The 17,842-nt window shown below is 42.7% G+C and overlaps 1 protein-coding gene across 4 annotated transcripts; it reads right to left on the bottom strand.

Moving 5' to 3' along the window:
* Positions 1 to 723: 723 nt before the first annotated feature.
* Positions 724 to 14,568, bottom strand: LOC111221899 (GATA-binding factor 2-like). Of its 4 annotated transcripts, none has more exons than XM_022745492.1 (6): positions 14,297 to 14,568; positions 9,470 to 9,907; positions 7,991 to 8,566; positions 5,128 to 5,285; positions 2,628 to 2,753; positions 724 to 1,936 (listed from the first exon to the last, which is right to left on the bottom strand). In XM_022745492.1, exons 2-6 carry the CDS (start codon positions 9,696 to 9,698, stop codon positions 1,637 to 1,639), a joined length of 1,389 nt encoding a protein of 462 aa, XP_022601213.1. In that variant the 5' UTR covers positions 9,699 to 9,907; positions 14,297 to 14,568; the 3' UTR covers positions 724 to 1,636. The 4 variants fall into 4 exon arrangements, with proteins under 4 accessions (XP_022601213.1, XP_022601212.1, XP_022601214.1 ...); XM_022745491.1 differs by lacking the exon at positions 14,297 to 14,568 and adding an exon at positions 10,144 to 10,229; XM_022745493.1 differs by lacking the exon at positions 14,297 to 14,568 and adding an exon at positions 10,144 to 10,229 and having other exon boundaries at positions 5,128 to 5,273.
* Positions 14,569 to 17,842: the final 3,274 nt, after the last annotated feature.

Genomic DNA, 17,842 nt, shown 5'->3' with positions numbered 1-17,842 from the left:
GACGAGATAAGGGAGAAACCGAGTCGACGCCTGCTTCCTGGCAGCCTCAGCTGCGTGCACATCTGTGTGCAAAGGGTTTAAGCAGACCCCCACGTGTTTGCTCAGGTCGCCTGATTGCCTTTCCTTCCTCTTCTCTCTCCCACTAAAGACCCGCTGTCCTTCCTCTCACTCCAATCACTGCAGCCAAGAGAGAGGGCCACTCCGACAGACACAGGGAGCGAGAACGGCTCCCACTGAACCAGACTCATGACTCAGTATTTGTCACATACGAATTTGGAAAAAAACTGACTGCTGGAGCTAAATAAGAGACCTTGCATAAGTTATTTGGTCAAACAAGGGTGTGAATTAGGGTTTGTGTTTGTTTTTTTTTTTTTTCTATGTGTGTGCGTGAGCATGTGATAATGTGCATATGTATGACTGTGTGTGACTCCGGAGCCCTTCGCTGGAGCCTGCTGTCTGGGTACAATGGTCCAGCCTGGGGCCTCAGCTCCACAAAGAGGCCTTCTCTTAACAACGCGCCATCACAGATAGAGGAGGAGCCTGACCAAAGCATTACCACGCTTAAGGGATCACAGAGCTTTCCTTGATACATCTGATATCACTTATGATTTTAATAATCAAGCACTCTTCATTAAAAGGAGAGTTTAGGTTAATGCTGTATGTTTGTGTATATGTATATAAGAGTGACAGAGACAGACTAAACTGAAGAGGCAGTACTTCCGTATTAAACTTTATTTCCTTTACTTTTGTGAGATGGAAAAATGATAAAAACATACAGCTCAGGGACTTTTTATCTAAGATAGGTCAGTGTTTTTCTTTACGTAATAACCATGAAATTAAAATCATAAAAGTTTCCATGTGTCTTTGACGAAAGCTTAAAGAGTGAAAATAAATTATCGTAGCAATAATTATAACATCAAATATAACAACAATAATAGCAATTAAGCATTTATAAACACTTTATTTACTGTGTCTTTTTTCCATAAAAGTCCATTATTAAAAACAGGTGAGCGTTGTGGTGGTGTACAATCCAGCATGTGAGGAGAGCACTGGTTTATGGGTATTGTAGTCTGGGCCTGACTGGTTGATAACAGGCGTACGGGTGTTGTAGCTGTCAGCCAGTCTTTAGACCTCCAGCACTGAAGAGTCTGTCCGTCCACAGCAGTTGCGGACGACAGCCTGGGGATGGACGGGGTGCACGTATCTCAGTTATATAATGAGATGGTCGTGAGGTGGAAACAGCGGTTCTTTTTAAGACCTCTCGTGAGTCTCCTGTTACAGGGTCATGGAGAGGTGGGTACCAAAGTGACTTAGTAAAAATAAGCAAAAAGAATGACAAGCATCTCCATTCACTCCATTCCTTTAAGCCTCAGTCACCCAGGGACTTAAGAGCCCCTCGTCACATTAGCTCTTCACAGAGTCCGCTAAAGTCCTGCTCTCTGCAGCGTCCCATCAGTGAGGTCAGGCATGACGTGACCTTCAGTCATTAAGTCCAACTGAAAGTCCTTCCCCTCCAACCACTGTACATGACGCAACAAGTCTGCTCAGCTTTCGACGTGATGTGAAGGCCATTTAGTGTTGATGGCGATGTGGTGGTGGCTCCTACAGGCAGAGGAGTTCTGGGTCTGGAGGGGCCTCAGTGAGGCTCGGCCCAGACCGGCGAGCGATTGGAATGGTGGGGGTGACCGAATGAAGGGTGAATGGGTGTGGGAGTAGGCAGCATGTGTCCCGAGTGGCTGAACGGGGGCAGGTGACCCATGTGGGCCATGTGACTGGTGAGGCCGGGTGCGCTGCCGAAGGGAGAGGCCTTGTCGTGCATGCACTTGGACAGCTCGTCAAAGCCATCCCCTGCTCGTTTGTTCCTCTTAGACTTGCTAGACATCTTGCGGTTGCGTGTCTGGATCCCTTCTTTCTTCATGGTCAGGGGTCTGTTAACCTGTGGAGAGCAGCACGTTAGCTCAAGGCAAACCAGACAAAAGCTGCACTGATAGTGTGAGTGCTACACTATAGTGGTTGTTTTACTACATTATGAGCTTGTTTATCAGCTCATAATTTAAAATGTTACCAGGAATATGTCACATATTGCATTGCATATTAGGATTTACATGCATTTCTTTCATGGTAGCCTAATATTATGTGTTACACCAGTGTGAAATAGATGCTGTAAATAATGAGCAGCTGTTTTGCATACATAGCTCCATTATCGGGCGAGTCAGGGGCGTTTTTTGGCTTTTGTCTAATTTAAAACCAAACAGAACCGTCCTGGTCAATATGAATACATGGGGATGAGGACGGGGCTTGGGCTGAAAAGAGCAGCCTCAGACAAATCCTCATCAGTGTAACCGACGCCGTTACACTGAATGACAGTCCCACCCTGCAGCCTCTCCTGGGAGTAACGCCCCCCATTGAAACAACGATGGATTAATAAAAAAAGACGACCGGTGGGTTCTGCTCGACAGGGTGAGCAGGCTTCGCCTCCACACTCTCACAGTTTCTCTGCTCCTAAATCGATACAAACTGTCCGCCCACTTGACCAGTTAACGACCAGCTCCCCCTCTTACCCTCCTCCTCCCCCCATAACCCGCACTTGAGTTCAGTTTCTTCTTTTTTTTTTCCAGACTACTTACATTGTGCAGTTTAAAGTAAAGGCCGCAGGCGTTACACACCGGGTCTCCGTTCCCGTTGCGCCTCCACAGGGTGGTGGTGGTGGTCTGGCAGTTTGCACAGCAGGTGCCTGCACGTCGAGCAGCGGACTGAAGGAAGCAGAGAAAACACATCATGAATAATGAGCCATTCACATGTTGTAGTGGTCCTACAGAGGTCAGCGCGGACACCGAGCTGCACAAAACCACTGAATATCACGGTTCTTTAGACACCTATAGAAGGCTTATCATTTATCAATTCTCCTATTAAAGCCACAGCAGTGACATCGCATGCAACGAATTTGTGATTTCTGCCTCAGCACAAAATCAATAAGAGACAGAAAGTTTTTCTTAAGTTAAACGGCGGCACGTGGACTTTCGTGAGGTTTCAACTTTAACCGCAGAACCATGTGCAGAAAAGCATCAAAAGAAGCGACACTCAGACTGGAAAAAATACTTAATCCTCTATTTAAAAAAATTGCATGTATGCAGACCGCTGCAACCATGATCAAATTTTCTAATTTGCGCAATAAGATATGGAGACATTTTTCTAGAGAATGCCTTATTCTGTACACGCCTGTCGGTAATTATCATATTTATGGAATTAAAAATAAGTATGCTGGTATTAACAGGTTATAATAGAGGCCTTGTGTAAACCCTCTCTTTATTCCTGATCCAGGGAAACTGGGCTACAAGTCGTGTAAGACCCGGTGTCCTGTCTGGCAATGTGCTCCTGCGTCCATTGCGGATCAATTCTTCACACATAATAAGAAACATTAGCTTTACACGCAAGAACCCTGCGGCACTTTGCTTCACGAGCAGCATCCAGGGTTTTCTTTTAATTAATTTCAGGTGGACTCTTTGCTATTGACCTGGAGAGCAACAATAACTCTGGTCATTTCATACGAAATGAAATATGTAACCTATATTTAAAAAAAAAAATTAAAAAAAAAGCCGCTGCGCAATAAGACTGTTCACTGCCCACTGAGAAAGACAAACAAGAGACGGACATAAATCCATTTATTTTCCAATCCCCGCCCCTCACGGTCTGTCTCTTCACACATAAGCGGCTCCTCCAGTGTTGTGATAATCTCTTTACAGTATATGTCAGTCTGGCCATAGAGAATGCAGCGCGCTGGTTGAGGGCGGAAACAGCCGGGAGCCTGACTTCCTTATCTGGGCCGGGCAGATATCCGGATAGGAAACAACTGGATGCCCCTTTGAACACAACTCTGAAAAACACTTGAGCTGAAAATGCAAAAGCTACAGCCACATGGGCCGACCCAGTGGAAAATGTAATGGACTTTTCACGAGGAGGAACGAAGTGGAGGTGGTCAAGGAACAACACGAAAAAATATAATAATAAAAAAAAAACTCTGTTTTTTTCATCGAAATATCTTTACCGATCGATTGATAGCGGCCAATTTACTGACAAGTGGAATGACCAGCTAATGTTAATGAAGACCATTAGACCCAGGCTACAGCCTCCGCAATAATAATTGCCTGGGTAGATGAAAAAGCCCAGATCTCTTTTTAATTAAAGTTAAAAGGTTAAACCAGTGCTAAACTTTATATTATTTAATTTTTCTAACATTGATTTACATTATTTCCCCATTGTTGTTGTCATTTTGATCATTATTATTATTAGAACTAGTATTTACTGTGTACCTATCTAATTTTTTCCATCACTAATATTTATTAATTTATTAATAGGTGGTATACTTATCTTTATTTCTACTAACCAAATAACAGAGGAAATAGTCTTCATTCATAAAAAAACGTATTGTTGTTTGTGGCGTTTTCTGATTTTCTAGACAACAAAGTGGCTGGATTTGTTTGTTTGTTGACAAAACAACACTTCCGTAAAAACATAAAAATAAAAATATTTTTTCTGCTGAGCAATAAAGGACTCAGTTACTGTGAACCTTCCACCTTTAAAATGATCAAAATTAGAGGCTATAAAACGATTAGATAGATAGATAGATAGATAGATAGATAGATAGATAGATAGATAGATAGATAGATAGATAGATTAATAAAAAATAATTAAAATATGTGGATTTCAGAACAGTTTGGAAACCATAAAATATATAAATCATGTCACATAGAAATGTATCCAGCTTCAGTAAGTGGTTAATGCCAGAAGTGGATGTGCAGCTGTGGAGCAGTGGTACATCAACAACAAGAACGTTCTGTGTCCATGCTGCTTTTCATTTACTCGAGCATGGTGTTAACTAAAGCAGCATGGGCATTGGTATCAGTAACAGTATCAGAAGTACCAGCAATAATGATAGCAGGAACAATGGCAATAGTAGCAGTATTGTAACAGGCCATGAAGGCGGATCATCGGGGGGTGAGAGGGACACACAATTCCAGGAAGATCATAGGGAAAATATAACTTTCCTGGAATTGTGCTGCCGGCATCTGCTTTGTGCTCATATTTGGGTGCCTTCTCTCAGAGTGAAGCAGTGGAGTGAGAACTTACCAGTCTACGTTTGGGCTTGATAAGTGGTCGGTTCTGGCCGTTCATCTTGTGGTACAGTCCACAGGCGTTGCACAGGTAGTGGCCGGTACCATCCCGTCGCCACAGAGGGGTGGAGGTGGCACCACAGTTTACACATTCACGGCCCTCTGCATATAGTTCAAGAGAAAGAGACAAAAAGAAAATTTATATAATTAAAAAATTCACCCTCTGTCAGAAGCAACAGCTGTCCAGCCCAACCGGGCAACTGTACAGCGCCGAATGACCCTAGATGGCCCTGTAATATGAAGTCCAAATCTGTCTCATGACGGTGACGATGTTCATATGAGCGTGGAGCTGTACCAAGTGTGCATGGCTGTCATGGACACAGACACTTCTATGTAAACCGATCCAGAGTGGGGAGGTCACAGACAGCCAGAACATGTCCAGAGGTGTCCAACAAGAAGAATGAGACACACCATCAAATTAGGACTACATTATTCATCAGCTCAGTGGGCACCCATGAGTGGAAACATAAGTGTGTGGAGGTGGTATTAAATGTGCCGGACAGTGTTGCAGTCTTTAATGAAAAGCTTGCATGCCAATTGTTTGCAATTAATAATATAGAAATGGGGTTCAGTCCAACATCGTTTTGGTGAAGTTTGTATTATTCTCAAACTGTGACTGGATCAGAAATAGACCTCCTGTGCATTCCTCCATAGAAAACCCTGCTTTTTTAGTTATTCCCACATGTTCTCCTCTCCCATACAGGTTTGACTGACTTCAAACAGCCTGTTGCTAAAGAGACCGATTCATTTAATTCAAGTATCCCTCTCTCCCTAGAGCATCCTCTCATTATTCTTGTTATAATGCTAGCGACACCCAAAGTCCCACCCTCGCTCGACAATGGAATCTGACCTTAGCAAAAAGCTATGTTCCTTTTGAAATGCATCTCGGTGCTTTTTTGTACCTCCCTTTTCTTCCTCTTAAGTGTTTCGTAAGTCCAACGACCACATTAAAGCGGGATCATTAATGCTTAAAAAATTCACCAGCAATGACTGATCTATTATGTCTTATGCAATGTATAGTGTTGAAATAAGACCAAAAAAAGGAAGATGAAAGCTACATAAGAAAAGTTAAGGTGGAGAGGAGGGGTAGTTTGAGTCTGAGGCTAGTTCAACAGGAAGCCACACTACTGTAAGGTGTATGTGCTGACAGCTGAAATGTCATTGTGGCATTTTGCACAACAGTCAATCACCATTACTGGCACTGGACATCGACTTTGATAGATAAGAGTCTTTTTAATGCCGTGGCTGATATGTTTGTGTTACTGATTCAGGCACAGTCTGGCCAACTTCTTTTAAATGTCACAGTATAACATTTCTCTGCAACAACAGCTCACATTCACTCGGATTAACAGCCAGTGAGCATTCCCCAGGTGTATTAAAAAGCACGGGGACAATGGATGACAATATTGATAATTACACAACTACATTTAGAGCAACTTGTCAACAGTCTAAGATGTCTGTTGTTACTTTTTGTCCATTAATCCAAAGTACAACAGCTGGAACAATGTAGGGAAATTACAGAGCCATTACCAGACTGAGTTGTTTTTCAAATGTCTGCACATTAATGTCAGGCATAAAGTCTAAATATTACTCCCAACACATGCAGTATATTGAATCAGGTGCTTGTCCAGACAGTCAGAAAATAGGCTGTGTTTTATTATAAACAATTCCACTGGCTTTGAGGATTTTAGGTAAGAGGAACACCAATTATGTGCATGCTTAATCAGGATTACTCAATGCACTGATCTCCAGACCTACAGTGACAGTGTTATTAAATATGCTCTCATCTACACATAAAAGCAGATCAACTGTGGACTTGGTTGCCTGCACTTTGTGTCAGTGCACTGGGCCAAGGCCATGCTTAAAAACACAAACAGCAGGGCTCTGTCGCCTGTGCTTTGTTAGTACTGGGGAGAGCGGTGGGCGGGGTGGAGGTCGTGATTTGTTCACTTGGAGGTATACAGGATATGGCAGGAGCCAGGGCGTCGTGACTACTTCATTTTCTAAGTGCAATAAACGCTACATTTAAAAGAAAACAAGCCAACAGCACGATGAAGAGGCCATTTGACTGTCAAGTCAGAGTATAATTGAATAAGTTGATGTAAAGTTCTTGTGAAATGTAAAAAAAAAAAAAGTAATTTTCCCCTTGTGTTGGTCTTTAATCTCTGTTTAAACACAAATATTACGTTTATTTTGTCATCAGACCAACATATTTAGCATAAATGAATTAATCTAATTAGGTACAGTCCCACTTTCTTTCCTTTCAAGCGACCTTCGTACTCCAGAAACCTTTAATCGTGCGCGTAATGACCTTAACTGGACATTTAGTAAACAGTTGACCTCGGTTAGTCTGAGGTGTTTCATCTATGGTTAATTCTTCCCAAAAGGGAACCTGTGTCAGTGGACGGATGGGATAACGATAAGATTGTGCAGGGCAGGTTTTCAGTGGAGAGAATGTTCAAAATGGAAATGATCTCTATCTTTGATCATTGAACTACGAGAGCAACAATGCACAAGTGGCGTCAGCATAAGTGCAAGAAAGAACTGACAACTACAAAAATAAATAACATTTAAAACCAATACTGGGGTGAATTCCTGCCTGACAATGCCCACACACTTATACAAACAAAATATATGACCGTAGCAGGCTGTAATAATATTACTACACGGTGACAAATAACACATTCATCTCCTGATGATTGATAGAGAGTGTAACGCTTCAGCTCTCAGCAGAATAAACCATAACCAATTAATAAGGCCTTATCTGTTTGATCTTTCATCTGAGGTGAGGGGGAAACTCAAACACACGTGAGACTCACCTGAGCTCGATCTGGCTTTGCTTTTGCATTTGGGCGTAAAGCTGGAGGAGGACCCGCCGAGCAGGCTGCCGGGGTGGAAGAGACTGCCGCTGTACTCGTGAGGTGTATGCAGAGGGTAGGCCGGGTAGGTTGGGATGGGGTGATGCGTGGCCGCAGCCTGGCTGTTCATCGAGGCCAGGCCGCTGCGGAGGGGACTACAGCTCTCCATTTTCATGCCGTCCGTCAGCGGCACCTGGTACTTGATCGACTCCTTCTCGTCCATCCTGGTCGAGGTAGAGGTCGGAGAGGTAGGGCCGGGGTCCGGGGACACGTCTTTCGGAGGGGTAGGGGGGAAACTATAGAGGTGCGGGCTGGAGTGGGACGCTGGAGTGAGCGACGACACCGGAGCCGTACCAGTGTTGCTGCTGCAGGGGTAGCCGGAGCTGGTGGGATGCAGGCCGGGTTTGCTGAAGTGGCTGACCGCCCATGCGTTATGGTGGTGGGCGGCGGACAGGGCTGCTTTCCCGGGGTCCAGCCAGGGAATACCGGGACTGTGGATGAGGTGTGGTCGGCAAACCTGGTTCCCAGTGAGACGAGCTGAAATCCAAAAGAGCCTATTTAATGTTGCCTAAGTTTTTATTTTAATGCCTCTGTAACACACCAATCTTGCTATTAGTTTGCAAAGCACAACAGAAAGCTCTCACCTGATAAATATTCACAATTACTCAAGTCCGACATTTAGTTTCAGTTGTAGATAAAATACTGATTGATTAGATAATTAAAAATTAAAGATTTTTCTCACGACCGGTCAATTATCCAAAATATTTTCCGTTAGATGACAGTCAGATACTCATCTCGCCTATTAAAGATAGAGGCAATAAAGGCCTGCTGACTGCAGAAAAACACAGTAAAAGTGTGTCCTGTTCAGGACACTATCTTTTCATCGGCTGCAGCGCGCGGACTAAAGATTGTTATAAGTAAATTTGCGGTTTTTATTTTATATCCGGGAAGTGCTTTTCTCTCTCTCTCTCTCTCTCTCTCTCACTCCAGAACCCCTGCCCCAACAGAGAGGGGTTAAATGACATACTTCCCTTTCCTCTCGCTGTCATTCGCTAGAAATTCCTTTTATGTTGGTGAATCGGCCCAGAAATGCCAAGAAAGACTTTTTAAGCAAATAACTGGACACTGCATGAATTGTTAAGCTCACATTTACTGTACTAAATGAATAGACAATTTCCACAGACACACACACACATATAGCCTACATAATATAGAGCAAGCTGTGTTTGGTCACTGATATATATATATACATATATATATTTTTTATATATACATATATATATATATATATATATACACACACACACACACACACACAGAAAACTTCAACAATGCTTCAATAGAATATGTTATTTTTTTCAAGCATGTTTCTGATTTTTCTCATCATACCCAAACACCCCGTCAGATTTAATGTTCACTGTGAACTCCAGCGCATCTTACCGTGTGCTTGGCTGTAGGTGACCCTTGCCCGGGAGTTGGTGTAGTAGGGGTTCCCTTGAGAGTCCAAGTGGTTCAGAAACATGTCAACTTCGTCCTGGGGCAGTAAAGGCGCCATGGGCTCCATGTAGTTGTGGCTCAGACTGTGATGGTGAGAGTCCGGGTGCTGGCCGTTCAGCACCGCGTGATGGTGCGCCATCCACCGAGACTGATCGGCCGCTGCGACCTCCATGGCTGAGCTGGCCGTTTCCTCTCCTCTGAATGCGTCTCTGTGTGTTGGGCTACTTTTAGGCTATGTTTGCCTCCAAGTGGAAGTTAAATCCTCCTTACAATATAGTTCCTGAGCTGTGAAAGTCTCGGCTGTGTTTCTGTGTTTATTTACTTCAGAAATAGAATCCTTAAATAACCCGGTCTCCTTCTTTCTCCTCAGGGATAGCCTACCTGCAATGAGACGAAAACAAAATGTTAATTCATAGACACACGATGGCCGCTCCACTTCTTCCCCCTTGCAAAGAATAAGCTTACTTATATGTTTTATCTAACCATAGCGGTTAACAAGTGAAATAAACTTTGCACACTGAAGGGTCCTTGTGATTACAGGTCGAAAACAAAGTGAGTGTCGAAGCAATTCATCCCGTCTCCGCACACAGAAAAAAAGACATGTTTCCTCTGGATACCTGTTGCAATTTCGATCAGCTGACGGAAAATACAGCTTGGATGTGTAAACCTCCTGATCCGTGCAATGCTCAGGCTCATTAATGAGATGTGGCGCAGACTGATGGGGCTGGCGCCAGTAAATTCCCATATCAAGCCCCATGAGGCGGGGCCTCGGTTTGAGCCAATCACAGTCAACCCTGCCACAATTGGCTCGCTGCATCCCTGCTCTCCTTCTTTCAATTTCCATTTCCCTACACCGAAAAACTAAAAGACTTATCAATCAGCGGTGTAATTTCTCGGGGGTCTTTTTCTCTCATGAAGATCACACTGAATGCACAATCGGCCCCTGATAATCTGCTTTTTTAGCGGCAGTTATAGGCATAAAGACAGACACTTAACATGGGGGGAAATTCATTTTGCACAATGTACGACTTACTGTTATAATGATTTGAAATGTAATCATGTAGTAGGTCGCCTCCACCTGTATGAGCTCTGCAAAATGACCACGAAGGTATAAACTATCAGATAATTTTTATGGCTTTGAAATGATTTTTAATTCTCGCTCCCAGTTCAACATTGTTTTTTTCTTTTAACATTTAAAGTCGCTGGTGGAGGTTCACATCACTAACAATAATTGTAAGTGTTGTTTTTCGCATACTGCTGTTATGTAAATAAACAGCGTTTTCAGCACCTCTAAAACCAACAGAGGAGGAGTCGATTTATGACCCCGAAGATGGCCCCATTGTTGGGAGAGCCTAATTGTCTTTAATTAGTAGCAAAGCATTCCTCCTGTGAAAACAGAGGTTTTGTCTCGGGGGCCGGGCAGTTTGCATACTAACGGCGCCTTTTTCTCTAATGGTGGCACCAGGGACAGGCGCGAGGCCTAACCTATGAAAAGCAATTGGTGATCATCAAAGTGGCCGTTAACGCCCTCATTCAAACCTCACAATGCAAATCAAAACAGAAATCAAAACCATTAATATAGGCGTATTAATTTACTCAATTTTTGTTATCATTACCATTATTTGCTGTAAGGACATAGCCACATTTTTAAATTAAAGGCTATGCTCATACGCCTGCGTGCATCGTTTTTGTTACTGTTATTGTTTTGTGTGTGTGTGTGTGTGTGTGTGTGTGTGTGTGTGTGTGTGTGTGTGTGTGTGTGTGTGTTAGTGCGTGTGCGTGTGTGTGTGATTGACAGGGAATAATTGGAGGGTGCTCGGGGCCTAGACTGGCCGCCACGCCGACGCCGAGAACTGACGTCACAGAATCACAGTGGGTGGTAGTTTGCAGGGGTCCTCACGTGAGGCTTCTGATACCTGGACAAATTCTCCAGGTAAAAAACTTCATAACTCCACCTTGCAGGTTATCAGGGCGACAATTCACGCTCCGATCCGGTGTAACTACAGAGTGAATGTGTGTGCATCTCTGTGCCTGTGTGTGTCAGTCATAAGTCATTAAATCACTGGCGTGTTGCCAGGGGGTGAGTTGATGAGCTGAGCCCTTTGAGCTTGTCAACTCCTTAAATCAACAAATTAGTGCATGTGGGGCAGCAGAGGGCTGGATACCTGAATAACTGACATTCCAGTGGAACTGCAGTGGGCAGGTGGAGAGAGAACATGCTTACCTTAATATAGTATTAATATGCTACTCATGGCCCTTTAATAACTATTGTATAATAACTCACAATCATCAATAATACACAATATGTCTAATAAAAACATGCAATTTTATGCTACAGAATAATTGCTGTCACACATACTTGAACCTGAAGCAACAACGACTCCCTCTGTTTGAGCTTGAATGGATTACCAGTGATGCTCTTGATCTTGAGGCTAGTATTGAAAGGGCTTTTTTTTTCTTAGCACTGTAACATGTCACTGTAGCCCACAGTGGTCAGCCTGTGTTGCATTCTGTGTTAACCATTGGGCCTCAGAGAGTGGGTCAGGCTCTGGCTAGCTGCTGCAGCATGCCCATTGTTGTTTGCATGTTTGCCAAATGGATTACTCAGCATGATTTAGCCCTCTGTAATTTATACCTTCATTAATCCCATTTGTATCTGCACTGGAACAAAAGATGGGAAAGGGTCTCGGAGGGTTAGTGGAGAGGCTTTTGTGGGGGGGTGCTGTTGCATTCCCTCTGTCTTTCTCAAGGACACAGCAGTATTGTTTCACACAGGGATGCTTTCCTGGACTGGAGAACACTATCCCTCTCACAACACCTCCTGTACCGGGTGAGAACTGTGTGCTACAACCGCATCGCTGTGCAGCCACAGTGGCTAATGAACAACAAGATTATCATTCCGATCCATGCTGTTATTAAATGGGATTGGCTTTATCTACCTGTTTGTTCCCATTGGGCACGGTCATCCATCATTATCCAGAGTGGAGGTGTGTGGCTATGTGAATGTGTGTGCGTGCTTGACTCTGTGTTTGTGTGTGTGTGTGTGTGTGTGTGTGTGTGTGTGTGTGTGTGTGTGTGTGTGTGTGTGTGTGTGTGTGCTTGTCTGTGTGTGTGTGTGTGTGTGTGTGTGTGTGTGTGTGTGCGTGTTTGTCTCTGTGTGTGTGTGTGTGTGTGTGTGTGTGTGTTTGGGGGGGAGTGTGAAGAGCCACAGTGGGGCTTGTGAAGATAAGCAGAGCCAGAGAGAAGAGAATGACACAAACCAGCTGAAGCATTATTGTCCCCTTTACTCACGGCTAATTAGTTCAAGTCAGGGCACCGGGGGGCTTTATAGACACAAGCACCCAGACACAAAACCATATAACTGCTCAGAGAGGGGCCTGGATGCTGCTATGAGAGCAGCACTCACTCCCATTTAAGCAGTTAGAGCTCAGAATAATAACATTTCAGAATAGGGCAGGACATAACACATGGTCTGCACACTCAACAAAAGAGATTATGGTGCATAAGATGATTCTTAGGTTCATAGCCTTAACCCCTTTCTGTGCTATAAATACAGAACATTTATGGAGGAGTTCTCTACAGTACAATGCTATGACGGTTCTACACAGAAACTGTTTGATGAAAACTGTCAGATGCATCAACAGCTCTTCAACAGCAGTGTTAAAATTAATTCATCAATTCACTATTTAATTTATTAATAAATAAATATTATTTAAATATGGCTTTGAGTTGCTCATGTGCTCATAGCTTCAACCTAAAGCTGTCTGTTGGCTGCACCCTCCTGTCAGTCACAGAGCTCCACACCATCACTTGAATCATGTACATAGTCCATAAAGGCTCGTGCAGGGGACAGCACAGGTAAGCGAGAGAAGTTGGTATAAAAAGGTGCCATATATTGACTCCAGCTCCTTCATGCCTGTGGAGACCCCAGCCCGCCCCTGTCTGTGCTCCACCATTGTGGTGATGTGATTGCTCTTTCTGCAGATGAAAGAGGATTGCTCCAGTCATTATGCATTTTAAAGCCGTGACAATTGAATACTTTTGTCGTCACTAATATCATGCTGATGATACACTAATCCATTTCGTGATCGAGGGTTTATTCCAGGAATACAGCACCTTGCCCACGGCAACATAAAGTGGGCCACATAAAAACTGATTGTAGATAGTATTTACGTGACCGCGTGAAAATCTTTTAAAAGAGCTACTCTACATCTGGTGGGCGCAGATTATCGTTATTAGTTGGTGCATTAATTCTTCATTTTGGACTCATTTTTATTTTTGACATTTAGAAAATAATGTAAGCTACTAATCTAAAAACATAAAAAGAAGAGCAGACTGTGTTAGTAAATATAACAAAAGTAGCATAGCCTAATACTGTCTGTTTACAATGGATAAGACTGGTTACTGATGTGCTTCACGCCGTTTATTCAATATTGTGCCGCTATACAGATGCTATGGAGTTTAGACAGTTAATATCCGCAGAACATGAAGGGAACTATTATTAACAACGCGTAAAACCAACGTATTTCCTTAACATTCATGGGAACAATATATAAGTAATGTTACAGAAAAATAAAAATATCAATCGTTTGTTTGTTGTTGCTACAATAATGTTGATAATGAGGAGCTATAAAAAAAAACAATTATTATCGCCCTACGTCCTTAGCTTTGAGTGTAAGTAGATTTTTTAAATTTTAAACGTCAAAAATATTTTCTACATAAGATTTTAAAATGACAAACGCGTAAAAAACAAACAAAAAAATGACTGACCTGCTCCGGTCTTACATGTGAGAAGAGTGGCTGCGCTTTCAGAGTCAAACCGGTGAAAGTGGATCCATTTGACTCACTGCGCAGGTTAGGCTCTTCTCTCCAAAATAACGGCGCAAAAATAAAGGACCGATGCGGAAAATGTGTCCAGACAGACGAGACTTGCGTTTTAAAGACACTGTGGAGGCAACATGAAACAGCCGGTGGCTCTCAGTGTCATCACCTGGCAGGGAGCGGAGTGTGTCTGCGCTCAGTCTCTGTCTCCCCTCTCGCTGTATCCGAACCTCCCTGAATATGAGCAAAAACTTCTGTGGCCGTATGAGAGGCTGCAGCCGCACAGCAACGTAATGGCACGTCAGCCAGCAGCAGCCTGTCTTCCGGGTCCCGGTTAAATAGACAGAAACTGGGCAGCAATACCTGTTCCCAAGAGGTGATCAATAGAGTTTCACTTGCCCCTCACAAGGGGTCCCGGTATTTTATCGTGTTTCTTTTTTTTCTCTTTTCTTTTTTCTTTTTTCTTTTTTCATTTTTTTTTTTTTTGGATCAAGGTCCCTCACGTCTACTTTCAGCTGCACAACCATCTGACAGACTTTCTGGTGTTGATTATTATTTAATGCAAAATTGTAGCCTAGGCCATACACGTTAATGGTGGTGGCATAAAAAGAACTTAACTAATTTTTTTTTCTTCTTCAGGCAGTAAACTAATATAGAAGCTGAATATTTTAAAGTCCACTTGGTCCCTGCTTGTCTTAGGTGCATGATAACACACGCTCAATCAATATGGACTTACTTTATATTATTAGCCTGGTAAATGGGTAAATGCGCATTTGTAGACAATGCTATTTGTCCACTCCCTCGTGTGTAGGTGAAATGGACCATATAGGCTGCGCTGTATTTTATCTTTTTAAATATTTCTTTTTTTCTGTCTCACTTTTGTTTGTAAAATTTGGGAAAGACTGACGGACTCGGTCCTAATTGACTTACCGGGGTTTTGCCCCACCCCCGTTCTTGTGCTTTATATCCCACACAGCAACAACAACTTTGTAAAACATGCAAAGCCCCTGAAATCTCCTGCACGCGACCTGGGCTCGTGCGCGGCGCAGGATCCAGGCAGGTGCAAGAGGCGCGAGGACCTCTGCAACTCGGGGCTCGTGCTCCCCAGAGTGCACACGCACACAAAAAGAAGAGAAAGAAAAGAGAAAAAGAAAAAGAAACGTGAAGTCTGACTGAATTAATACCATTTGTTTCAGTGTTTGAAATCACCAGAGCAAAGATGTGAGAGCTCCAAATCTGATATTTGGCACAAAATAGTCGTCCACGGAAATATAGATTAACTTTGTTTAGTGGACATAAGGAATAACATATAGGCTAAATACTAAGTTATGCTAAAAACATTTTGACTCATACAGCCTACAGTTAGAGATTTTTTTAGATAAAAATCTCTTCTTCTTCTTCTTTTTTTGGGGAGGGGGGGGGGGTTGTTTGTTTGTCCAGGCTGTAATTTTATTGTCTGGACGGTGAAAGAAATGTAGGCCTATTCTTCGAAAAACAGCATCAGCCTATTATTAGTCTGACTTTTGAATATTATCATTCACACTAGTGTATGTAACAGTATTAAAATAATTAGGCTATGCAAGCAAAATGCATTTGAGTCAAGATTTATGCCGTTTAAAATTAGTCGTTAACAAGAATATAATTAGTTGAGAATTATGACAATGTGGTCTTTGTGATCTGTCTGTCAAATATGACATCATCTCCAGATTATATTATTACTCAGGTTAAAAGCAGATGGTCAAATAAATAAATAAATAATACAAAATTTGTAAAATAGTTTTAACATTTTTAACAGGGAATAATTATTGAAATGACAACCACTTAGGCTATTATTATTATTATTGTTATTATTATTATTGTTATTATTATTATGTTAAAATTGATGAATCAATCAATGAATCAAATTCACAACGGTGTAGCTTAATGTTATATTTGTGTCCACTTGCACTTGTTTTGTTAATCAATTTTCTATATGTTCTGCACGAGACTGTGTGTGTGCGTGTGTGTGTGCACGGTTTTCGTCAGGGACGATATTATATGCACACTGCATTAGATGCCAGGGCCCTTCTCCTTCTGATTATTACCAGGGGTAATATTTCATCGGCACCACGCAATCTTTGTTCTCTGTGAAGATAATAAATGGCCTAATCGTTATCAGCAAACTGCTGGGGGTGTCAGCACCGACCGAGGCTGGAAGCGGGGTCCAAAGTGCTGCTGAATAAATTGGTGTTCCTTATCTCTCACTCCCAGATTATCGCCGCCTTTTCAAACTTGCACAACAAATACATTCAATGCATCTAATGCATCATTTGTGGGGGGAGTGGAGGGGGGAGATCCCGCAGGTTGATAGAGACAGATAGGCGCAGGGAATGAGAAATATTTACACGTTTTACGCGCTGCAGCGGTGCAGCCAATATAGGCTCTATTTGGCACTGGAGGGAGTCTACTGGCCAGACCACTGGTACACACACTTTACATATCAATACAAGCTATATTAAACATATATCACTGTGATGTGATGCCTATCTGTCTGATTAGTCCTCTTTACTGCTTTAGGATAGATGAAGCCAGTTTTAAATTTAGGCCGCCTTTTGGGAACTCGTGTGTTGTGATATATAAGATAAAGACACTGCACTGTCACCCATTTACAAACTTGTAAAACTTTCAGTTGGTTTGGAGATGATTTTTTCTAGTATGATTTTAATAATTTTAGGTTATCTCTATCTTAACGGCGTAAAATGCAGATAACGAGATAAGCTCAATTTCCAGCTATAATTGTACATGTGAAAGTGTTTCCCTCCTAATAAATACATCGAAACATGATACCATTATCTTCAGTTTTTCAACAGGATAAACCGCTTAACATGCACCGTTAGTTTTCTCTGATTTCGTTTTGTCTGGTCAGTATAGGCCCGCAGGACTTCCCTCAAGACCAAACAGGCCTCACGCTATAGGCCCGTGTTATCATTAGAACAGACTGCTGTGGCATTTGGTCTAATGGTCTATGTCAGCTATAATTTAGTACATGGAGCAGCTACTAAATTTTATAATTGATGTCAGGCCAGTGCAGTTTAATTTAACGAATAAGCCGAGCGAACGAGCATGACACCCTCATTCACCTTTCTCTTAACTGACCTTTTCCTGTGTCTTCAAAATGGAATTTATAAATTCAACAGGCCCAAAAAGGTAATGATGCTGCGGGACAAACGTGGCAGAAAAACGGCTGTACGTCCATAATCGAGCATGAGATATAATGCAGTATATATGAGTGACACTTATGACAAAAAAGAAAACATTTTCCAATACACACACACGCGCGCACACACACACACACACACACGCACGCACGCACACGCACACGCTGTGTGTGTGTACCTCCCCTTTTAATACCGTGGCATCTCCACCGGCCCCGGTGCTCTGATGGTCTCCTAGACAACCGAGATAACGGTGCAGCAGTTTTCCATATCGGTCCCGGAGTCTATTATAGCTCGGGAT

This window comes from Seriola dumerili, unplaced genomic scaffold, assembly GCF_002260705.1.
Source record: "Seriola dumerili isolate Sdu_G_001 unplaced genomic scaffold, Sdu_1.0 BDQW01000088.1, whole genome shotgun sequence".
NCBI classification, from domain to species: Eukaryota; Metazoa; Chordata; class Actinopteri; order Carangiformes; family Carangidae; genus Seriola; species Seriola dumerili.
Note: the sequence above shows the minus strand (reverse complement) of the source record. Positions and strands in the feature narration are given on the sequence as shown.